Here is a 23784-nt window from a genome sequence, read left to right on the forward strand (position 1 = left end):
ACGATTTTTATGCGCAATTTTCTATTAAACATTAGCTATTACTCTTATATATTTTATTTGGTATCAACGATTACATATAAATATGTTAGAATTATCGATAATAAATATGTGTATAGTAAAAAACAAAAAAAAAGAACAAGAATATGACTAGTAGTAGATGATACAGAAAATAGATAGAAATGACATTTTGGTATTTAATATTGGTTAAAAAAATTCTCGCCATTTCTAAATTATAACTTTATCAAGTAAGCTCCGACATCGAGAGAGTTGAAGTTGGAGAATATGTCTGTCAGAGAGCAAGTGTATCCTATGAGTGCGCGTACTGGAATGAAGTTTCGACGCTGAAAAGAAGAAAATGCGCCTGCGTGAATTTTCTGTGAATAGATCAATTTCATGGGAAAGACACATCCGTCAAATTGCTTTCAGCGGTGACTCGGTCGCGGATATATTCGTTTTTTCGAGAAATATATTCAACTGTGCGTGTTCTAGCCGACTCGTACAAATGTGCGTTATGGTAAATTAGATTATTTGTATTGAAATATGTGCCAGAAGATGAAATATATGAAATATTTAATCGATCACTTCCAAAAAGGAGGGGTTTCTGCCCAAGAAAGTGTAAGTAAAAAAGATAGTAGGTATAGTTTAAAAGAGATAGTATTTTTTTGTAGATTTTGACCTCCTAAATATGGAAAAGCTAATATAATATTAAAAAGTTTGTGTATCGGGAACATATTGAAAATCGAGAAAGAATATGATGTATGAGAAATTCGGTTGATGTATAGAGCTATTATAAAACGCATTCCATCAGTTTGGGGAGGAGAAGCGAGAGAAGTGTTTTGAGTATGTGTAAAGGAAAGTGTAAAAAACTGTGTGTGAAATAGGAATGCGTTTTGTGATAACTCTGTACATCAACCGAATTTCTATACATCATATTCTTGCTCGATTTTCAAATTATTTTCGATACACCACAAGCTTTTTAATAGCTTTTTCGTATTCAAGTGGCCAAAATCTATAAAAAACACTATCTCTTTTACTTACATCTTTTCTAAACAGAAAAGATTTTTTAGACACCCACCTTTAAAAATAAGTTTACTTAGTTAGTGACAAAATAAATCAAAAATTTTACATGTGATAAACATATTGTTTACAATATATTAAATATATTGTTCACAGCTATCGTCGAATTGAACGTGCAATGAGGATCAATATGCTACAAAATATTACTTCAAAGAACGAGGATTTGATACTTAAAGTGATAACTTATGCCGTAGATATTCATCGGCAAGCAATGAGGTTGGTATTTGTGTAATATATGTATTTATGTATGTATATGTGAATATAAAACGCGTATAACATTTAACATTTATTTGTGTTTGAAGATTATCCGAACTAGTTGTATCTAAATTTGAGGCAATGTTGTTTTGTTTAATAACAATCGGAGTAATTTTTTTAAGTCTCTGTCTCTTTCGAGTAAGTCTTGAATATCGTCTAAAAATAATGATTTATGGATGATTTATTATTTCTTGATTTACAATTTTATGTTAAGAGCATGTAATCTGTTACTAACGTTACTGATTAAAAAAGTATGCGTATAATTGTTTTGTTTTATTATATCAATTTTCATTTTCGTTTTTTAACCCTTTCGCTACGGAGCGACCGGGACGCGAACGGCTTTCCAGTTGCCGAAGCGTCGATCCGCCGATATACGCGAGGGGGCCGAGAGAGCTAAGCACTCGACGTTTAACGCCTTCAATTATTATATGTAATAAAACTCAAGAACAAAAACATTAAAAAAATTTGTTAACAGTAACATTTCAAGTTAACATTTCAAATTGCTCGGCCGCAGTGAGCATGTGGACAGTGGACTATAGTCACTGCTCGGCCGCAGCGAGCAGTACAATGAACAGTGACTATAGTCACTCTCCGTACCGAAAGGGTTAAAATTAATTTACTAACATGTGCAGCAGAATGAAGGTTAGAACATATACAGGGTGTATCACACCACACGGCCCACCCGAATTTTCCGTAAATGTAAAGTGACATCAGGAAATTGGACAGAAATGTTAAGCCTCAAATCCTATCCGAAGAATCGAATAAAAGTATTTCCGTTTTCCGGAACTGACCGAAAGTATAAGTAGCAACTGGGGTCAACTTTGAACACATGTAGGGTCCAATAAAAAATGTTTTTTTTTTCAGACACAAAACTTTGTATTATTATTTCGACATCATCACCTTTCGATTTTCCAATCGTTTCTTCTCAACGGTTGGAGATACTGTGATTATGTTGAAATAAAAAATGATTCTGTTTTGAAGCTCTATCCAACGATACCCTACACGACATGTTTTCAGCTAGATTTCAAAGTCGACTCCAGTTGCCACTACTTGCGATCAGTTCCGGAAAACGGAAATACCCTCATTCGATTCTTCGGATAGGATTGGCGCTTAACATTTCTCTCCAACTTCCTGTCACCTTGCGTTTACGGGTAGGACGGATAGTTTGATACACAGTGTATATAGATAAACGGAGTATAACTACGATCTTAAATATTTCGTATCTTAGATATTTCAGGTAATGTCGTCCGCAGAAAATGCTAAGGAAATTTTGCTGCCTTTTGTATTTTCAGTTTGCAGTGTTTTTTATATGTTCGTAGCCAATTATATCGGACAGGATATAATAAATCATAATAATCACATATATGTTACCGCGTAAGATATTTGTTTGTAACTTTACAATTATACATACGAAAGTTTATTTTATATCATTCTACATTGAAAGTAAAGATTAACATTGTTTTTTATACGTATAATCTATGTATGCTAAAATTAATTATTGATAAATTTTTTTATTTTTCTCAAATTGTCATTTCTCATCGTTTAAATAACATATTGTAGATACGACGTTCAATGGTACATGGCTCCGTTACATATACAAAAATTGATACTGTTTCTAATGCAAAGGGGCGCCAAAGATTTTACTTGGAGTGTCGGTGGACTATTTGTTGGATCGTTAGAGTGTTTCGCCACGGTAAGAAAATGATATATCATGCATCAGAATATACTTAAAATAACACAACGCAAAATGGAGAAGTTTAACAATATCATTCGTTGTAGTTCGTGAAGGCTTCGGTATCTTACTTTACATTCATATATTCTACGCGATAAGACAAAGATGGATAGAAATGGGATATAATTGGTACAAAGCCAAATAGTACAATTAATTCACGTTAGAATTTGGTAGCATTATAGTTAAGAGTAGATTAGTTAAAAATATTACTTAGAGAGATATGAGACACACATTTTCGAAATAAAAATTTATTTAAGCAAAGATATTGGTACGTGTCATATCTTCATAAAACATCAAAACAGAATATGCATTATTGGACTCTTCTTTCTTAAACTAAGCCATACAATACAATATAATACAAATCTAAGTAATGTTTTGTGTTGAGTTTAAGTTTAATTTTTCCTATTTAAGATACATATATTGCCACAGGAAACTTTACTATTATATAAATAATAAATTTTAATATTGGTACCTTTAAATGCGTCAAATTTTAATTTTTTTGTAATGTATTACATATTGAATTATGTATTACAGAAAATAATGAAAATAGGAGTAGAAACAGAAAATTGTTTCTACTCTTTGAGAGAAGAATCTTATTACCTTCATCCGATAACTTGATATGTTCAGCGATACTGAAAGAACGAACGTTTCCCTAAAGATAAAACGTATCTTATGAAAGCGCAAATGTGAATGAAGCGTATAAAATTAAAATATCGAAGATGACTGAATACGCTTGCGCGCCTCTCCTGCAATTTCCGTGCAAGTAGTTTCCTCAAGAGTATTATTTTCTTTCTTCTTATGATAAGAAAATATTTGTTAAATTTCTATGGCCGGGCATTACATCGATCGCTTAATCATAGACCTTATTCTGAGAAACGTTATTAAAATGCGAGTGTTTCGATCTCACGACAGTATTATGTGCTGCATATACGAATGAAATTAAGAAAATTGCACTAAAATTTACGCCAAAAGAGAGAAGGGATATCTGGTCGATAAATACAAAAGGAAGGGATAAAAATATTGTTTTCTTTCGCAGTCATGTTCTGGAGCTCATAGAGAGATGATCTATATTGAAACCTAATGTTTCTGTCTTAACAAGAATCTTTTGCTCGTTACGGAAAATTTGTGGCCCTATAAACAATAAAAATTCATCTGTCGTCAGTTCAGCTTTTTTCTCAATACTTCGACAAGCGCTATTTTGTTCCAAATAAATTTCGAAAGTCGTAGAAAAATGATCTGTGTCGAGACACAATATTTTAGTCTTAATAAAATTCTCTTTCTCGCTGTGGGCTTGTGGCCTTATCAACGAACGAATCTCGTCCGACTTCATTTTATTATCTCCCTGGGTATTCTTACAACCGCTATTTTATTTCAAGTAAGATAGTATTGCTCTTCTTAAATATTATTACTTTAAGATAAACTATCCTTTGTAATTTATATTACATTTTTTATTGTCGTATTTCATTTTAATATTATAATTTATATTAAATAATAAATAATTGTTATAAAAATTAATTGTGTTATAATTATACAAGATGTCGCATACATTCGTCATGTAACACTCTAACAGTATCTTTTCAGAAGTAATTGCTATAAAAAGTTTTAAAAGTTAATTTCAATCAAAGTTAATTTCCGAATTATAAGCAATCAACGCATTGATTACCTCTAAGATTCATCTATTCAAGCATAAAATTAGGAACTTTGTAATTTTATTAGACAACAAAAAGAAAATAAATTAGATGCAGAAAATATGAACATTTTATTCAATATTTATGATTTATTTAAACGACAAAATTCATTTTTCACTTGATATGCAAAAATTTAGGAAAAAAAATAATAAATGTATTCATTTCTGTTTTTCGACAAAAACAAAATACATAGGTACTTTAACTTTATTCTTCCAATGAAAATAAACATTAAATTATTTAAGAATTCTTCACATATAATAATTCTCTTTAAACATATAATTAAAATTTTCAATAACATTTTTAATAATTTTCATGTAACAATTAAATGTTGCCATTGATAACTTGCTAACGTGCAACTGACTATTAAAAAGGGGAAAAATGTACATAGATGCAGTGTAAAGGGAATCAACATTGTATGTCAGCAGAGCAGAGAAAATCAATATCACCTGACATGTGAAAATCAATATTTAATGACAGATATACGCGTGCACATGTATAGTGAATAGTGAGATCTGAAAATTACTACATATTTGCTGATTTTAATTGCTTATACTTTGGAAGCTCTTGAAATTCTGATTCATAATTTTTGGTTTCTATTAAAATCTAGTTTTGTTTAAATGTTGTTAAATGTACAATAGTTGCAAGACATCATGAATATAATTGTAATTACTATTTTTATAAAATTATTGTATATAAAGAAATAATTAAACATTAAACCTAATATAGGAAAGTTATGAAATGTATGAAAAATAGATTTTTAACATAAATATTCTCATAAAATTATTGCTTGCAGTACACAGTGTTTCTAACTTCAAAATGTACTTCGTATCTCGTCGTCAAGATTCTCTCTGCTACATTTCTTTTTGTTATCTTTGTGATAAAATACATCACTTTTGCTTTTAATATGGAAATTGTGAGTTAAAGATACCTGTGTGATTACTATCTCAAATAAAATTTACATTTAAAAACTTTTAAAAATACATAAAGGCAATATAAAATGTTACTGGACTGACAGATGAAAAATTTACTGGCCCAACTTCAACATATATACAACAATCTAAGAGATGAATACGAAAACGTTATTGTAGAAAAATACAGCAACAATGCCAAATGGTATACAGTTATACTTACAAGTAAGATAAATCTTCTTATAGAGATTAATCTCTATTAAATCTCTGTTAGAAATATATTTTAATATTACATCGCTATAAACACTTTTTACCTCACACACATAACACAAAAGATAATTTGGATATTTTTATACGCAGAAATTTGTTACAAACAATTCCTTTCTAACTTTTTGTAGTGTTTGCCGTTTGTGGTATGTTTACATTTATTGTTGCTCAATTTTGGTTGGTAATCCTTGATGTCATTTTATCGAGAAACATATCTCAATCTCGTGATTTTATTATTACAACGGAATATTTCATCGATCAAGAAAAACATTTTTATTTAAACGTTTTGCATATATGTGCAGCTGTTTGCATAGGATGTACCGCGATAGTAGCGGTAGGTACAATGGTCGTAGCATATTTCCAACATACCTGCGGAATGTTTAGGATTTCAAGGTATAAAACAAATATAGAGAAAGCTACAAAAATTCTAATTATAAACAAAATTGTGTAATTATTTTGGATAAATCTAAAGATAAAATTTATTTTTAGAAAGCAAAAGATAAACTAATAGTACCTAAATAAACATATTTTTTATAGTTATCGTATTGAACGCATAATGAGAACCAGTGTGCTACAAAATATTACCTCAGAGAACAAAATTTTGATATTTAAAGGAATAATATGTGCCATCGATATTCATCGGCAAGCTATGAAGTTAGTATCTATATAACATATAACATATATACAATACATAATCTACATAATATACAATATGTATATCATACAATAATATTTATTTATGTTTGAAGATTGTGTGAAATATTGATAACCAAATTTGAGATAATGTTATTCTGCTTAATAGCAATTGGAGTGCTTTCTTTGAGCCTCAATCTATTCCGAGTAAGTATTAGTATTCTATAAACTCTCTACATTTAAACGATATGATATTTTATAATTTATCATTTAGTGCTAACAAACAACGTGTTTCTTGCCTGATGCTTCTGATTAAAATATGTCGCGTATAAATTATCTTTTACAAATAACACTCAAAATTTTTATTATTTAAACAACTTAGAATTAGCATATTCTATTATTTATATAGCTTAGCATTTGTGAGTAGACTGAAGCAATTTAATACAACACAAATGCAAATAACTCGATATGTCTGCGAAATTCGCAAATTAGATTTTTCAGATTAGTGCATCTGAAGATAACATCAAGGAATTTGTATTTCCCGTTGTATTCGTAACGTCGACCATTTTATACATGTTTATTGCTAACTATGTTGGGCAAGATATTATAGATCACACTAATCACGTATTCGTTACTGCGTAAAAGACTTTTTTATTATTATACACATACACATATATTTATGTGCACTTTATCTATCTCGAAAGTAAACAATATATGTATAATACTGAATGTTATTTATGCATTTTCTTTTCTTTTTCAAATTACTTTTTTTTAATTTAACGAAATTCAATTTCACAGGTACAGCGTTCAATGGTATCTAGCTCCCTTACAAATACAAAGAATGATCCTTTTTCTGTTGCAAAGAGGCGCCAAAAATTTTACTTTGGGTATTGGTGGATTATTTATTGGATCGTTAGAGTGTTTTGCGACGGTAAGAAAATCATATATCACGTGATACAATATATTTGATGTAACGCAATATAAATGAACATATACTCAACAATATCATTCTTTATAGCTGGTGAAGGCTTCGGTATCTTACTTTACTGTTATGTATTCTATACAATAATAAAACAAAAATAAAATCTAATTATATTACAATGTAAACAATATGCATAATTAATTAGAAATTCTTGATATATTTATTTCATATTTTGTTTAAAATTGAGATGTATATAATTTTGAGTAAACAGATTTATTGAAAATATTGTTTATAAAACATGAAACATATCAAATGTAATTACAGAGGTATAAAATATCACACATAAAATTATTCAATCAAAGACGTTGATACACATCACATATTTATAATGCATATTGGAGCAAATCACATATTACTATACTTTAAAATAAAATCGTGTTAGAAATTTAATTAACATTGCATTGCGTTTAAACTTGATTATCTCTGTTAGAAATATATTTGTCGACACATATTACTTTTAGATAAATATAATTATTATTAGCATAAATATTTTTAAGACTTTAAATTTAAGTTTTTTATTGGTACGACGGTGGAGTTATGAAGAACATAAAATACGTATTCTTACGCTTTGATAGAGAAGGAAAAGAGAATAATATTACCTTGAACAATAACTTGAACGTTTAATAATACATACTTGAGACTGAAGGGATGGACATTCTCCTTGCAGATAAAACTCTTACGATTGCACGAACAGGAATAAAGCGTGTAAAGGCATGAATTTCAAGTGCTAAATACGCATGCGCAACTCTTGTATTGTTCTCGCGGAAATAGTTCTTTCACGAGTAATTTTGTTATGCGAAATAGAACATCTGCTGAATTTCACTGGTATTAAATCGATCGCTTAATGATAGCTTTTGTGAGAAATATTATTAAAATGCGAATGTTTCGATCTCACGATAAGTGTCTCGTGCCGTCCTGCGTACGAACGACATTAGGAAAATTGCGTTAAAATTTATACCAAAAGAGAGCAGCCATAGAATATTTGTTCAATGAATGCAAAGAGGAGGGAGTGATCATGCCTTCGATATCTTCGCAGTCTTATTTTGGAGGTCGCAAAGAAATGATCTCTATCGAAGCACAATATTTTAGTCTTAATAAGTATCTGCTACTCGCTGTGGGGTTGTGGCCTTACCAACGAACGAAACTCGTACGATTTCGGTTTATTTTCTTCCTGATTATTCTTACGACTGCTGTTTTGTTTCAAGTAAGACTATATTTCTTTTCTCAAATATTTTTATTTTTAGATAAGTTATACCTTCTTTGTAATTTATATCACATATTTTATTATTATACGTATATAATTTTAATGTCATAATTTATGTAAAAAACAAAATTATTATATGTGTTAATTGTGTTATAATTGTACGAGATGTTCCATTTTATCGTGCAACACTCTAACAGTATCTTTGGAAGAATAATTACTATGAGAAGTCTTAAAAATGTCAATTTTAATTTTTGAATTATAAGCATAAGCGATCAAAGCATTGATGACTACCTGTAAGATTCATCTATTTAAATATAAAATTCAAAATTTTGTAATTTTAATAAACAAAAAAGAAAAGATTAATTAGCTGCAGAAAATGTAAATATTTGATTAAAGATTTATGTTTTTTTTAATTACATTTTTTTACTTGATACGCAAAATTTAGAAAAACACTACTAAATATATTCGGTAAATATTTACTTTTACGAACCACTCCTCAATGACTTTCTCCTTCACGTATATTGTAGAGAGCACTCTGCCGAGTAACCTTTAGATTCTTTAGAAGGTTTTAGCCGTCGCTCGTTGTTTATTAAAAAGTTATGAACAAATATAACTGAGAAATATAACAGTTTGTGTCAGTACTAAGGGAAGTAATTTGCTAATATGTGTGTACAGTACACATGTAGGCGGAGGTGGACCTCGATTCGCGTGGAAAGTTGAAAACCCGAACCGTACAATGATAGACCCCGTTTTGCTTTGTAAGCAGGGGTGGGACGGGTTGGGGTGGACCTCGCTTCGCGTGGACGGTTTTTTGGACTGCATTGTACTTTTCATGCAAAGCGAGAGCCACCCCATCCCACTCCACCCCTGCTTATAAGGCAAAACAAGGTCTATCATTGTACGGTTGGGGTTTTTCAACTTTCCACGCGGATTAAGGTCCATCTTCACCCACACCCGTCTACATATATGTACTGTCTAGACACATAGGTATATCAGCAAATTACTTCCTTTAACAATGGAATAAATAACTAAATTCGCCAGTACGTAGATAAAAATAAATTCAAAATTAAGCGATTCAACTGGCTAGTTCCTATTTAATTTGACTCACGACGTTTCGACCACAATTTGGTCCTTATCAAGTGAGATATTATACATGTAGCTTGGACACAACATCTGGCGACGCATGATGTATTGCTGCGTAATTAATTATGTATAATATCTCACTTGATAAGGACCAAATTGTGGTCGAAACGTCGTGAGTCAAATTAAATAGGAACTGGCCAGTTGGGTCGCTTAATTTTGAATTTATTTTTACTTTCTTTAGTACTGACACAAACTTGTATATTTCTCAAACTTTTTTTGTTCATAACTTTTAAATAAGCAATGACCGACGATTAAGTTATAAGGAAAAGTTGCTTAGGGTCATGTTCTTGACAACATATGTCAAGGTCAAGATCATTGGAGGTGCCTCCCTTTAGCTTCATTTTTACCCTTTTCTATGCTAATTATTCTCTGCTTTAACAAAAAGACTGTTCAATATATTAACGATATACTGCTTTAAATTTACCGACTTTCCTTCGTTCATACATGTACTATTTCCACATACATATTAATCATTTATGCCTTTTAATACTCAAAATAACTGCTATATTTTTCAAACTTTTTTTGTTCATAATTTTTTAATAAAGAGCGACGTTCTAGGCTAAAACCTTCTGAAGGTTACTCAGGAGGGTGACCTCTATAATATATGTGAAGGAGAAGATCATTGAAGGGGGTTTTGTAAGGGTAAATATTTATCCCTTTAATAATTCATCGCATACTCATACAATAATTCTCTTTAAATAAAGAATTAAAGTTTTCAAGAAAAAAAAAAATTAAATAAGTTTTTTTTCAATTATTTGTTGGAATAGTGGATAACAGTACTGTTGACACATAGGCCCCGTAGACAGATAGCCCCGGTCTTTTCTCTCTCTCTCTCTCTCTTTATATATATATATATATATATAACAATTAAGCTTATATAAATTAAAAATGATAAAATATTAAAAAAATAGATTTTTTACATGCATTTTAATGAAATTATTGCTCGCAGTTCACCACGTTTTTAACTTCAAAATGCACTTCATATCTCGTCGTCAAGGTTCTCTCTGTTATATCTTTCTTTACTACGTTTGTGATAAAATATATCTCCTTTGCTTTTAATATGGAAGCTGTAAGTTAAAGACACTCGTTGGAATTAATATCTCTCTAATAAAATTTATATTCCACAACTTGTGAAAAATATAAATGACGATATAAAATGTTACTGGACTGACAGGTAAAGAATTTACTGGCCCAACTCCAACATACATACAACGATATAAAAGATGAATATGAAAACATTATTATAGAAAAATACAGCTACAATGCCAAATGGTACACAGTTATACTTACAAGTAAGACAAATTTTTAATTTTACATTACTACACGTTCTACTTCACACATAATACGAAAGGCAATGTGAATATTTTTATACGCAGACATTTGTATATAACAATTTTCTTTCTAACACTTTGTAGCACTTGCCGTTTGTAGCATATTTGCTTTTATTGTCGCTCAATTTTGGTCAAGTATCTTCAACATCATTTTATCGAGAAACGTATCTCAATCTTGTGATTTACTTATTACAACGGAATATTTTATTGATAAAAAAAAACACTTTTATTTAATTGTGTTGCATACGTACACAGCTTTTTGCATAGGATGTACCGCGATGATAGCGATAGGAACAATGCTTATAACATATCTCCAACATACCTGCGGAATGTTTAGGATCTCAAGGTATAAAATATAGTAAAGGTTAAAAAATTCATATTTTAAACAAAATTGTATAATAATTTTGAATAAATCTAAAGATATAATTCACTTTTAAAAGGCAAAAAAAATAAACTCTTTGATAAATACATTTTTTTTAATTATCGTAGCATATTTCCAACATACCTGCGGAATGTTTAGGATCTCAAGGTATAAAACAAATCTAGAGAAAGCTACAAAAATTCTAATTATAAACAAAATTATATAATTATTTTGGATAAATCTAAAGATAATTTTTAAAAGGCAAAAGATAAACAAGTAAACAAACATATTTTTTATAGTTATCGTATTGAACGCGTAATGAGAACCAGTGCGCTACAAAATATTACCTCAGAGAACGAAATTTTGATATTTAAAGGACTAACATGTGCCATCGATATTCATCGGCAAGCTATGAAGTTAGTATGTACATAATATATCTACATATCAAGAGACACGGTAGTCTCGCGCCAAGTGTATGCAGCGAGACAGATCGTGTATCTTTAGGCGGACTGTCGAGTTGAGAAACCCTTAGATTATTATCGGATCTTATAAATAGCTGAACCGATCAAATTTTAAGTAGGCTTAATTGATAGTTTAATTGGATTTGAAATATGTAATAAAATATATCATACAATAATATTTGTTTATGTTGAAGATTGTCTGAATTATTGATATCCAAATTTGAGATAATGCTGTTCTGCTTAATAGCAGTAGGAGTAATTTCTTTGAGTCTCAATCTCTTCCGAGTAAGTCTTAGTCATCTAACAAGTCTTTACATTTGAAAGATATGTTATATTATAATTTACTATTCGGGTCATAAAAGGAATGTGTTGTTTCTAATACTTCTAATTTTGCGTATAAATTTTTGTTTATAAATATTAATCTTGTAATTCTTAATAATTTTGCATATTTCACCATTTCTATAACTCAGCATATTTTATACAATAAAGCAACTTGCTGTAATCGAAACACAAATAAATCAGTATGTTCGCGAATCTCGTATATTATATTTTTCAGATTAGTGCATTTGATGATAATATCAACGAATTTTTACTTCCCGTTCTATTTGTAATGGCCAGCATTGTATACATGTTCGTTGCTAATTATGTTGGGCAAGACATTATGGATCATACTAGTCACGTATTCGTTACTGCGTAAAAGACTTTTTTATCAGATATTATTATATATATATATATATATTGTATTTGCATGCACTTTATCTGCCTTTAGTAAACAAGCACTTTATCTATAAAACGTACAAAGTGTACTGAATATTATTTATGTATTTCTCTTTTTCTTTTAAAATATCATTTTTTTTTTAATTTAACCAATTTTATTTTCACAGGTACAGCGTTCAATGGTATCTAGCTCCCTTACACATACAAAGAATTATACTATTTCTGTTGCAAAGAGGCGCCAAAAATTTTTCTTTGAGTGTTGGTGGATTGTTTATTGGATCGTTAGAGTGTTTTGCGACGGTAAGAAAATCGTATATCATGTGTTACTATATGTATATTTGATATGTAACATAATAAACATACTTAATAATATTATTTGTTACAGCTGGTAAAGGCTTCGGTATCTTACTTTACCGTTATGTATTCTATACAATCATAAACCAAAAATAAAATTTAATTATATTAAGCAATATAATGTAAACAATATGCATAATCAATTAAAAATTCTTGACATTTTTATTTCATATTTTGTATATAATTCTGAGTAAACAGATTAATTGAAAATATTGTTTATAAAACATGAAACATTTCAAATGTAATTACAGAGATATAAAATATCACACATAAAATTATTTAATTAAAGACGTTGATGCATACCACATATTCATATCGGAACAAATCACATACTACTATACTTTAAAATAAAATCGTGTTAAAAATTTAATTAACATTGCAATATTTTTAAACTTGATTCTCTCTGTTAGAGATTATATTTGTCAACATTTATTATACTTTCAGACAAATAATTATTATCAGCATTAATATTTTTAAATCATTGAGTTCGAGTTTTTTCTGATACGGTCTGATGATGGAATTGTAAAAAACGTAAAAAAAAAATAAACCTCTATTCTTACGCTTTGGAGAAGAAAAAAAGAATCATTTTACCTTGAACAACAACTTGAAATGTTTAACAATACTTAAGACTGAAGAGATGGACATTCTCCTTGCAGATGAAACTATTACGATTGCACGAACAGGAATAAAGCGTGTAAAGGCATAAATTTTAAGTGCTAAATACGCATGCGCCACTCTTGTATTGTTCTCGCGGAAATAGTTCTTTCACGAGTAATTTTGTTATGCGAAATAGAACATCTGCTGAATTTCACTGGTATTAAATCGATCGCTTAATGATAGCTTTTGTGAGAAATATTATTAAAATGCGAATGTTTCGATCTCACGATAAGTGTCTCGTGCCGTCCTGCGTACGAACGACATTAGGAAAATTGCGTTAAAATTTATACCAAAAAAGAGCAGCCATAGAATATCTGTTTAATGAATGCAAAAAGGAGGGAGTAATCATGCCTTCGATATCTTCGCAGTCTTATTTTGGAGGTCGCAAAGAAATGATCTCTATCGAAGCACAATTCTTTAGTCTTAATAAGATTCTCTTACTCGCTGTAGGGCTGTGGCCTTATCAACGAACGAAACTCGTACGTTTTCGGTTTATTTTCTTCCAGATTATTCTTACGACTGCTGTTTTGTTTCAAGTAAGACTATATTTCTTTTCTTAAATATTATTACTTATAGATAAGTTATAAATTGTATATTTGATATAAGTTATACTTTTAGATAATTTATATCACATCTTTTATTATCATATACATAATTTAATATCATAATTTATATAAAAAAGAAAATTATTATATGTATTAATTGTGTTACAATATGTTCCACTTCATCGTGTAACACTCTAACAGTATCTTTTGAAGAGTACCATTTCTATAAGAAGTCTTAGAAACATCAATGTTAATTATAAGCTATCAAAGCATTGATGATTACCCGTGATGAGATTCATCTATTCAAATATAAAATTCAAAATTTTGTAATTTTAATAAACAAAGAAAAGAAGATTGATTAGCTGCAGAAAATGTAAACATTTGATTGAATATTTGCAATTTAAATCTTTTCCACTTAATAAAAATTTAGGAAGGACAATAATATATGTATATATTCATTTCTGCTTTTCGACAAAAACAAAATACGTTTTAACTTTATTTTTTTAATAAAAACAAACATTAGATTATTTAATAATTTCACTACATCTAATAATTGTTTTTAAATAAACAATTAAATTTTCAATAATCTAAAATTTTTAATAATTTGCATGTAACGAGTAAACCCTGCCATTGATAATTAACTTGCTAATGTATAACTGATTGTTAAAATGTATACATGTACATAGAAGCAGTGTATATAAGAAACCAACATTGTATGTCAGCGGAACAGAGAAAATCAATATTATCTTAGATATAAAGATCTATATTTAATGATAAGTGCGCGTACACGTGTAATATCAGAATTGATATTGTAAAATTTAAAAAATACTAATATTAAGTAAAAAATTTCACTTAAGGTTTAAAAAATACTATTTACTGATTTTGATTGCTTACTTTTTGAATATTCTTGTAATTTTGATTTTTATAATTTTCGTCTTTTATTAAAATCTCTGTTCTATTTAAATATTGTACAATAGTTGCAAGACATCACGTACATAATTTATTATTACCTTTTTTTTGTAAAATTATTATATACTTATAAAGTAACAATTCTATAATTTAGAAGTCATGAAATGTATAAAAAACAAATTTCAAATACAAGCATTTTAATGAAATTATTGCTTGCAGTTCACCGCATTTTTAACTTCGAAATGTACTTCGGATCTCGTCGTCAAGATTCTGTCTGTCACGTTTTCCTTTGCTATCTTTATGATAAACTACATTTCTTTTGCTTTTAACATGAAAGCTGTAAGTTAACATTTTACAATACACGATTAAATTAATATATGTGACAAATTTTTATACTCAACGATCTTTCTGAAAAAATATACACAAAGGTGGTATAAAAGTTACTGGATTGACAGGTAAAGAATTTATTGACGCAACTTCAGCATGTATACGATAAACTACAAGATGAATGTGAAAACACTATCATGGAAAAGTATGGCTATAATGGAAAACGTTACACGGCTGCACTTACAAGTAAGATAATATTTTTAGATTTGCATTTGCTTATAGTTCTTCTTGTTTACGTGCAAGCTAAGACTTCAGTAGAAGACAAATTAATCTTGACAAATAACAATAATTTATCTGCACACATATGTATGATACATCACTCCATTAAAATACATGTTGTACATATATATTGGAAGAGAAATAATGATTTTTGGATTAAAGATATTTAAATATGAAGAATAAAATTTCAACGTGTAGAATTATAAGTTGAATAATAGTAGAAGCCGATTATAATTGAGTTTGATGAAATATAAAATTTGAGATAGAATATACATATACGTAAAGCAATATTTTAAGATATTATATGACAGAAAATTATACAAGTTACTTTCGAACATTCTTTAGTATTTGGCGTTTGCAGTGTATTTACTTCTATTGCTGCTGAATTTTTATCGAGTACTTTTGATGTTTTGCCAATAAATGTTTCTCAAGCACGTCGAATGCAATTCATAACGGAATACTTCGTCGATCAAGAAAGATATTTCTCTTTAATTCTATTACATATCAACGTAGCATTTTGCATAGGGCTGTTTATAATAATAGCTGGAGGAACAATGCTTATTGTGTATCTCCAACTTACATGTGGAATGTTTAGAATCTCCAGGTATGCCAGAAATATAGAAATGGTTACAAAAATTCAAATTATAAAGGAAATTATATTATTATTATGAATAGAAATTCTGTTTGTTACTTTAAATTATAAATTAAACAAAAGGAATTGTTATATTTCGAAAAAAAGGATCTGAAAATAAAGTTTATCTTGTAAAAACAAAGAAAGTATATGTACTCGATAAATATGTTATTTATAGTTATCGTATTGAACGTGTAATGAGAATCAATATGCTGAAAAACATTAGTAAGAAGAATGAGAAAGTCATATTCGAAGGGATAATTTGTGCTATAGATATGCATCGGCAAGCTATGAAGTTAGTATGCAAGAATTATACATATAAGTCATATAATAATATTTACTTGTGTTTAAAGATTGTCCGAACTCTTGGTCTCTAAATTTGAGATAATGCTATTCTGTCTAATAGCAGTCGGAGTGGTCTCTTTGAGCCTTAATCTCTTCCAAGTAAGTCTCGATAAATCTTTATTTGGAAAGGGTGTTTAATATTCCATAATGTAGTTCTATAACAAGAGAGAATGTACTTTTATTAATAACTTTAATTAATTGATATTTATAATTAATTCTACGTATAAATCTGTTTTTTTTTCTTCAATTAAATGTGAGCCAGAATTTCGGTTATAATGAGATAACTTACCATGTAAAAAATAACAGATGAAACGTAGGCAGAAAATTCTTTCTCTTCTCTCCGTAATACCTACTCTCTATAATGATCGTATTTTAGATTTCTCAGATTGGTTCATCTCAAGATAATGTCAAAGAATTATTATTTCCCTTTTTATTCGTAACAATTTGTATTTTATACATGTTCCTAGCCAACTATGCCGGACAGAACGTTATTGATCATACTAATTACGTATTTGTTACTGCGTAAGAAAATTTCATTATATAGAATATTATTATATGTGCGTACACATAAGCAATTTGTGCATATTTATATTAAAAATAAAGGTAAATATCTTATTTATAGAATGGTTAGAGTGTATGTTAATTATTATTATTAAATATATTTTTTTCTTTTTCAAACTCTCAATTTTTGTTCGTATAATTTCGCAGGTACAGCGTTCAGTGGTATATGACTCCCTTATACATACAAAAAATGATACTGTTTCTATTGCAAAGAGGCACCAAAAAATTCACTTTGAGTCTCAAAGGACTATTTGACGGATCGTTCGAATGTTTCGCTACGGTAAAAAAAAATATATATCGTATATCAGAATTTACTTAAGATAGCATACGATAAATGTGGGTTAAATGATATAATCTATTGCAGCTGGTGAAGGCTTCGATATCTTACTTTGCTGTTATATATTCGATACAATAAAAAAGACTGAAAAAATGAATCTAATAGCATGGTATATGTATAATTAATTAAAATGTAACAATATATATATTACTTATTATATTATTTATATTATTGAAAAAGTAAAAAACCTTACTTTTGAACATGTAGTTTAGCTGGAGATTTCGCTCAAGCAAAACATGGAAAATAATAGTATATTGTGCACCAAGGGGAGAAAGTTGCGTTTTTCAGACGAGTGTGAAGTTTGCCGGGTGGCAAATCACACGAGTCTGAAAAAGCTTTCGACCCGAGGTGCACACGATATTTTTCACAACACCTTTACGGAAATGCTCGACTTCCATGCTTAGAGAGGGGCGAGAGTGGCCAATTTCACGCCAGGGCTAACTTTCCTCCCTACGGAAGAAAATTGATACTTTCCGCCCGCTATACCAGGTGGAAAGTATCAATTTTCTTCCCTACGGAGGAAAGTAAGCCCTGGCGTGAAATTGGCCACTTCCGCCCCTTCCTACAGGCATGGAAAGTCGAACTTTCCGTGGAGGTGTTGTGAAAAAATTATTTAATCCAAAATATTACTTTGTTAGGCTTTTGCAAAAGGATTAAAAAATGAAAATAATGTATGTATATATGTCGCATATTCTTTAAATATATAAAATATAAGAACAATTAATTTTGTACTGTATTTTCGATGATTAATTTTCTATAAGCAATGTTTATAATAATACGCGTCAGCCATAACAAAATAATTTATGCTAATTTAGTTTATACATATATACTAGCATTTACAATTTTTTAAAATGTTCTTTTCATAAATGACATGAATGGTATGTGCAGTAAAGAAAATTACAAAAAGGTACAAAACATATAACTATTTCTATTGTGATATTATCTGCTTGTGACATGCGACAACACGAACTTGATAAAAACGTGTCGATATATTTCAAATTGATAACTTACTCTCTTTCAAACGTCAAACATATAGATATATAGTAATGTGTAAATGTGTAAAGTCCCAGCAACAACCGAAAACAACAGAATGCGCCAGCGTGACTTTTATGCGTGGATATTCTCTTCATGAAAGTCCTTTTTTCTTCATTTTTATGGGAAGAAGACATCTGTTGTATTCCCCTATGCGTCGCATCGATCGCTTAATCATAGACCTCTTCGAAGGTAAAAATTGCAAAATTGTAAGTGTTTGAATTTCCTCATAATGTTCTTTAATGGTTACTATTAGTTTAATGGTAAAATTTTCGCCAAAAGAAGGAATATCAATCGATCGGTCGAAAAGAGGGGATAAACGGAATGTCCCCGACATCTTCGCAGTCACATGTGTTTCGATGCTCGAAGAGATGATCAGCGCGAAGGATCGGTACTTTAGTCTCAATCGGATTCTCTTGCTCGCGATTGGCTTGTGGCCTTATAAACAATCCAAACTTGTTCAATTGCAACTGACTTTGCATTACGGAATTCTGGGAAGTTTTATTATATTTCAAGTAAGTCAATATATTTTAGTAGTTTTTTACGAGAAATGTTCTTATTTAATAATAATAATAATAATGTATTAATTATTAATTAATTACCACATTGCTATTGATAGCAACTTGTCTCACATTTATATTTGTCTCACTATTAATAGTATATTTTTATTATATACTTACTCTGTGATGTAAGTATGATTATACATACATTGCGCTTTTTGTTCAACTATTCCGCGTAGAAAAGCAATTGATAATTTAAATTTTTCTATTTGTTGACAAACAAAATATTCCTTTAATACAAATAATTCAGCAAAATCATTTCCCATAGTTTACAACATTTGCGACCACAAAATGCGATCTGCAATTAGTTATTGAAATTCTCTCTGTCACAACCGTCTTTTTTAACTTCGTGATAACATACTTCTCGTTCCACTTTAACATGGATTTTGTAAGTGATAAGAATTATTCTTTATTTGAACAAATGCGTGTCGTATACAGTGTGTTGATACAGCCCGTATCAACTTTCAAGTAAAAAGTAGCATAGAAAATTATTGTATGATGACAGGTAAAATATTTATTAGATCTACTTCAACACACTTACGACGATCTAAAAGACGAAGGAGAAATTGCCATTATAGAAAAATACTGGAGCGTTGCTAAACGTTATACTGAAGCACTTACGCGTAAGACAATCTCTCAGTTTTTCATTACTCATCAGGAAATATGCAGGTTTTATTTAAATTCAAATACTGTTTCTATTAATTAAATGACATGACGACATATTCGCGGTTGTAGAGTATTGTGCCTCAAATTTCGTAATCGTGTTTTTAAATTGACAACATAAACGGCAAAACCACGTTGCTTTTTTAAGCAATTAATTTACCGATAATAAAGCAATGCGCACATAGGTATGTGTGGTGATATTATTATACATCAAGTCATCACACGTATGTATACATTGCTTCATTATTATCTGAAATCTTTGCGGCGTCTTTTCGTGCCATCCTTATACTATATGTTACACACAGCATAAATGAAAAGACACCTCTATAGAAAATTCCGACCAAATAATATTCTTGAAATCAAAATACCTTTCTTTACAAACTTTTGTCTGTTTCTAATATATTTTGAGAAGCGCATGTATATGCGAGCATGGAATTTAAAGTAGCCATGTATATAGCCATGTATATTGGACGATATATCATAGAAGGTTGGAAGGTTAAATAAAAAAAAAATTAGAATATGCAATAATATTTAAAAACATTAATTAATAATTTTTTTTACTATTGTTTTTCAAATTGTTCTTTAGTGCTCGTTGTCTTCAGCTTGATTTCTTTTATCCTTACACCATTTTTGCCATACGTATGCAATATTGTATTCTCTGCAAACGCGTCCCGGCCAAATCCATCATTACAGATCGTCACAGAGTACTTTATCGATCAAGAAAGATATTTTTATTTAATTATATTGCATACGGATGCAGCATTCTGCATAGGAGGGCTTGCAATAGTAGCAATAGGAACAATGTTCATATTATATATGCAACATGTCTGCGGAATGTTAAAGATTACCAGGTAAGAAAATTAATGGTAAGAAGATTACTTAAATTTGTGTCGTAAATATTTGTTACGTCGCATCAAATCAAATGTGAAACTGTGCTGGTTTTATATTAGGATTTATTTTAAAATTTTTGCACGTGATAACGTGACACCACTCACACATTATGCGAATGTAAATTATTATACAATTATAGTTAACATTTCAGTTATTTACAGTTACCGTATGGAGCGGATCATGACAATAGGTATTACACGAGTGAGCGGCACGAAAAGTGCGAGTTTGATTCACAAGAGCATAATTTATGCCGTAGATATGCATCGCAAAGCTTTAAAGTATGGTGGTCATTAAACAGATGCACAGGATGTATCGTAATATCTGGAATTTAGTTCAGATATAAGTTCTTACTGACGTCAATATTACTTTCAGAAAAAAATATCAACTTATTGATATTTCTTAAGTTATAAATAATTTAATTTATAACTTTATAATAATTGTATAAATTAATTTTAAATTAATACTTACATAATTAAATTTTACTCAATTTTATACGTAAAACTTTTTTCAAAAACTTTTATTAGAAACTTTATCTAGCTATATTATTTTAACTTAAACATTAACATTTAATATCGGAAAAAAGGTAATTAAAAAAAAAAACAGCGTTAGCGTCAAATGGAAATCGCACTCGGAAATGGCCAAAGAATTTATCTCTGAGATTATTTCTGCATGTTACGATACATATTGTACAGCTACTAATATCTATTCCTTCTTAAAGGATACTCAAAACTTTTCTATCTTCATTTAACATAACGTTCTTTGTTTTAATATTGAATGGATGGGTTTACGCGAGCCTCAATCTTTATCGAGTAAGTTTGGTTTTCTATTTTTAAACTTTCAAATAAATAGCTCGCATTTTAGATTTTTCGAGAGATATCATCTGGACAAATTAGCGGGAAAGTGTTACAGTCCTTAATATATGTAAATATGTATTATTTATATACTTTCCTGTGCAACGATATTTCGCAACAACTTATGGATGAAAACAATGGCATATTTGCTACAGTGTAAGAAATACAAAATACGATACAAAATTCATACAAAGCTAAAGCTAAAATAATTCGTAAGATAACTATGCGTTATAATATTTATAAGAGAGAATTAATTTAAATTATGAATGAATTATTTTATCATCATAGAATTATTGATATTGATCGCATTTAATCGTCATTTCATATAGATACAACGTTCAATGGTATATGTCTCCCTTACATATACAGAAGTTAATATTGTTCCTATTGCAAAGGGGCAATAAAACTTTACAGGTATTTGTTGGCGGAATGATTAAAGGGTCCTTAGAATGCTTCGTCACGGTAATTATATCCAAATATATTCGATATAATATATTTCAAACGTTTGAAAAAGATATCTTTTATTGCAGCTGGCCAGCGCATCAATATCTTACTTCACATTTATTTATTATACGAATCAATAATCATGCCAATTTATAGCACTGCATAATCCTTAGACAGATTAAATATAAAGTATGCAATATTAATGATAATATTGCAATGCATTGTACAAATATTAAGCGGACAGAACGTGGGCTTTAATACAGTCAAATTAATGGAAAAGAGGCATCCTTTTATTCTATTACAATTTCAAAATATAGTAACCTACAATGTTTAGGCTAATTACGAGGAAATTTGGATACAGTAATAGCACGTTAACTTGCTTATGAGATGTTTATCGCATACTCCCTTGTTGCAAGTAGTGCAAAGCTAGCTTGTTTTAATGTTTTCCTTTTGCCTTCCATTCAAGTCGCGGCAAACATAATAGCTGCCGACAACTGCAACACGTCCAGCAGACTGATTCTGTAACCCTTAACGACGGTTTCGTTATCGTTATATTATCGTTGCGCAAATATTATACATGGTAAAAAAGCAGCGCAACGACAATATAATGATAAACGAAACTGTCGTTAAGAGTTACAAAATCAGCCCGCAGTTGAGTCACGTCTTTGGCCAGTAGAATCTGCATATGCTAGGGGATGTATTTTATGTCCAAGAACGTTTTCTATATAGCGTATTAGTATAGTATTAGTATATTGTGCACCAAGGGGAGAAAATTGCGTTTTTCAGACGGGGAAATTTGCCATTTTCCACTTCGGCTCGGGCGGCAATCACACGAGTCGTGAAAAAACTTTCGACCCGTGGTGCACACGATATTTTTCACAACACTTTTACGGAAATGTTTGACTTTTAAATGCCTGTAGAGCGTGGTGAAAGTGGCCAATTTCCACGCCGGGCTTAATTTCCTCCCTAGGGAAGAAAATTGATACTTTCTGCCCCGTCAGACCCGTATGGCGGACAGAAAGTATCAATTTTCTTCCCTGGGGAGGAAAGTAAGACCTGGCGTGAAATTGGTTACTTTCGCTCCGCTCTACAGGCATGGAAAGTCGGGCTTTCCATGGAGGTGTTGTAAAAAAAACGATTTTCCTACTATAATGAAATTTTGGGCGCGTGCTTCAATGTTTGGGCTGCAAAGACCGCAAAATAAATCGTAGGTCACTGGCGCTTTTCTATAATGTCATCGACACTGCAGCACTAGCAGCGTACATCATATACAGGGTGTTAAAAAAAGGTGGTAATTTTAGGAGTATGTAGTACTCATAAAAATAAACCAAAAAGTCTTAATAAGCATTACTCCAAATTTATTTTCAAGTTATAAAGCATTTTCTGCTGTAATAAATAAAAAATAAATTTAATCTACAGCAGATGTTCGATGTGCTCTCTATTTATTTTAACACATAATTTAACACGCTTTGTCATTGAAGATCGAACACATTCAAAAATTCCAGATTTAATTTGTATTTGTTAACAAGAGTTTTCAATTTTCTGTATCAGTTCATCCAACGTGTCAACTGATGTGGTGTACATCATGCTCTTCAAATGTTCCGAGCGAGATAACCATTCAACTGAACCACCACGTCCT

At 30.0% G+C, this 23784-nt stretch overlaps 5 protein-coding genes across 5 annotated transcripts in view; 4 read left to right on the forward strand and 1 right to left on the reverse strand.

Annotated features, from left to right (window-relative positions):
• The window catches only part of LOC139771396 (non-structural maintenance of chromosomes element 3 homolog), a 161502-nt gene that overhangs the window by 80998 nt on the left and 56720 nt on the right, over nt 1-23784 (reverse strand). The window lies entirely within an intron of this gene.
• LOC139771387 (uncharacterized) lies at nt 98-7936 on the forward strand. The gene is made up of 11 exons (XM_071704120.1): nt 98-1293; nt 2893-3025; nt 3599-4439; nt 5546-5665; nt 5768-5885; nt 6059-6320; nt 6465-6581; nt 6677-6767; nt 7053-7198; nt 7359-7491; nt 7579-7936. The coding sequence occupies exons 3-11, from the start codon at nt 4296-4298 to the stop codon at nt 7627-7629; spliced, it is 1182 nt and encodes a 393-aa protein (XP_071560221.1). The 5' UTR covers nt 98-1293; nt 2893-3025; nt 3599-4295; the 3' UTR covers nt 7630-7936.
• On the forward strand, nt 9455-13285 carry LOC139771399 (odorant receptor 33b-like). The gene is made up of 6 exons (XM_071704131.1): nt 9455-11566; nt 11881-11997; nt 12237-12327; nt 12599-12735; nt 12927-13059; nt 13145-13285. Exons 1-6 carry the CDS (start codon nt 11499-11501, stop codon nt 13196-13198), a joined length of 600 nt encoding a protein of 199 aa, XP_071560232.1. The 5' UTR covers nt 9455-11498; the 3' UTR covers nt 13199-13285.
• On the forward strand, nt 16671-17861 carry LOC139771337 (uncharacterized). Its single transcript, XM_071704038.1, has 5 exons — nt 16671-16756; nt 16815-16938; nt 17183-17328; nt 17515-17647; nt 17732-17861. Exons 1-5 carry the CDS (start codon nt 16671-16673, stop codon nt 17780-17782), a joined length of 540 nt encoding a protein of 179 aa, XP_071560139.1. The 3' UTR covers nt 17783-17861.
• LOC139771381 (uncharacterized) lies at nt 19108-22677 on the forward strand. The gene is made up of 9 exons (XM_071704114.1): nt 19108-19251; nt 19565-19684; nt 19802-19919; nt 20546-20810; nt 21012-21128; nt 21569-21659; nt 21712-21857; nt 22031-22163; nt 22232-22677. Exons 1-9 carry the CDS (start codon nt 19108-19110, stop codon nt 22283-22285), a joined length of 1188 nt encoding a protein of 395 aa, XP_071560215.1. The 3' UTR covers nt 22286-22677.

This window comes from Temnothorax nylanderi, unplaced genomic scaffold, assembly GCF_030848795.1.
Source record: "Temnothorax nylanderi isolate EJ_2023f unplaced genomic scaffold, tnyl_v1.0 TNYL_tig0039_pilon, whole genome shotgun sequence".
Lineage (NCBI taxonomy): Eukaryota > Metazoa > Arthropoda > Insecta > Hymenoptera > Formicidae > Temnothorax > Temnothorax nylanderi.

Coding starts and splice junctions, on each gene's coding strand:
- LOC139771387 (XM_071704120.1), top strand. CDS start 4,296: ATGATCTGTGTCGAGACACAATATTTTAGTCTTAATAAAATTCTCTTT. Junction 5,666..5,767: donor TTGCTTTTAATATGGAAATT/GTGAGTTAAAGA, acceptor CTGGACTGACAG/ATGAAAAATTTACTGGCCCA. Junction 6,768..7,052: donor TGAGCCTCAATCTATTCCGA/GTAAGTATTAGT, acceptor TTCGCAAATTAG/ATTTTTCAGATTAGTGCATC.
- LOC139771399 (XM_071704131.1), top strand. CDS start 11,499: ATGATAGCGATAGGAACAATGCTTATAACATATCTCCAACATACCTGC. Junction 12,328..12,598: donor TGAGTCTCAATCTCTTCCGA/GTAAGTCTTAGT, acceptor TATATTTTTCAG/ATTAGTGCATTTGATGATAA. Junction 12,736..12,926: donor AGTCACGTATTCGTTACTGC/GTAAAAGACTTT, acceptor TTATTTTCACAG/GTACAGCGTTCAATGGTATC.
- LOC139771381 (XM_071704114.1), top strand. CDS start 19,108: ATGATCAGCGCGAAGGATCGGTACTTTAGTCTCAATCGGATTCTCTTG. Junction 19,685..19,801: donor TCCACTTTAACATGGATTTT/GTAAGTGATAAG, acceptor GTATGATGACAG/GTAAAATATTTATTAGATCT. Junction 20,811..21,011: donor GGAATGTTAAAGATTACCAG/GTAAGAAAATTA, acceptor AGTTATTTACAG/TTACCGTATGGAGCGGATCA.
- LOC139771337 (XM_071704038.1), top strand. CDS start 16,671: ATGCTGAAAAACATTAGTAAGAAGAATGAGAAAGTCATATTCGAAGGG. Junction 17,329..17,514: donor AATTACGTATTTGTTACTGC/GTAAGAAAATTT, acceptor ATAATTTCGCAG/GTACAGCGTTCAGTGGTATA. Junction 17,648..17,731: donor CGTTCGAATGTTTCGCTACG/GTAAAAAAAAAT, acceptor AATCTATTGCAG/CTGGTGAAGGCTTCGATATC.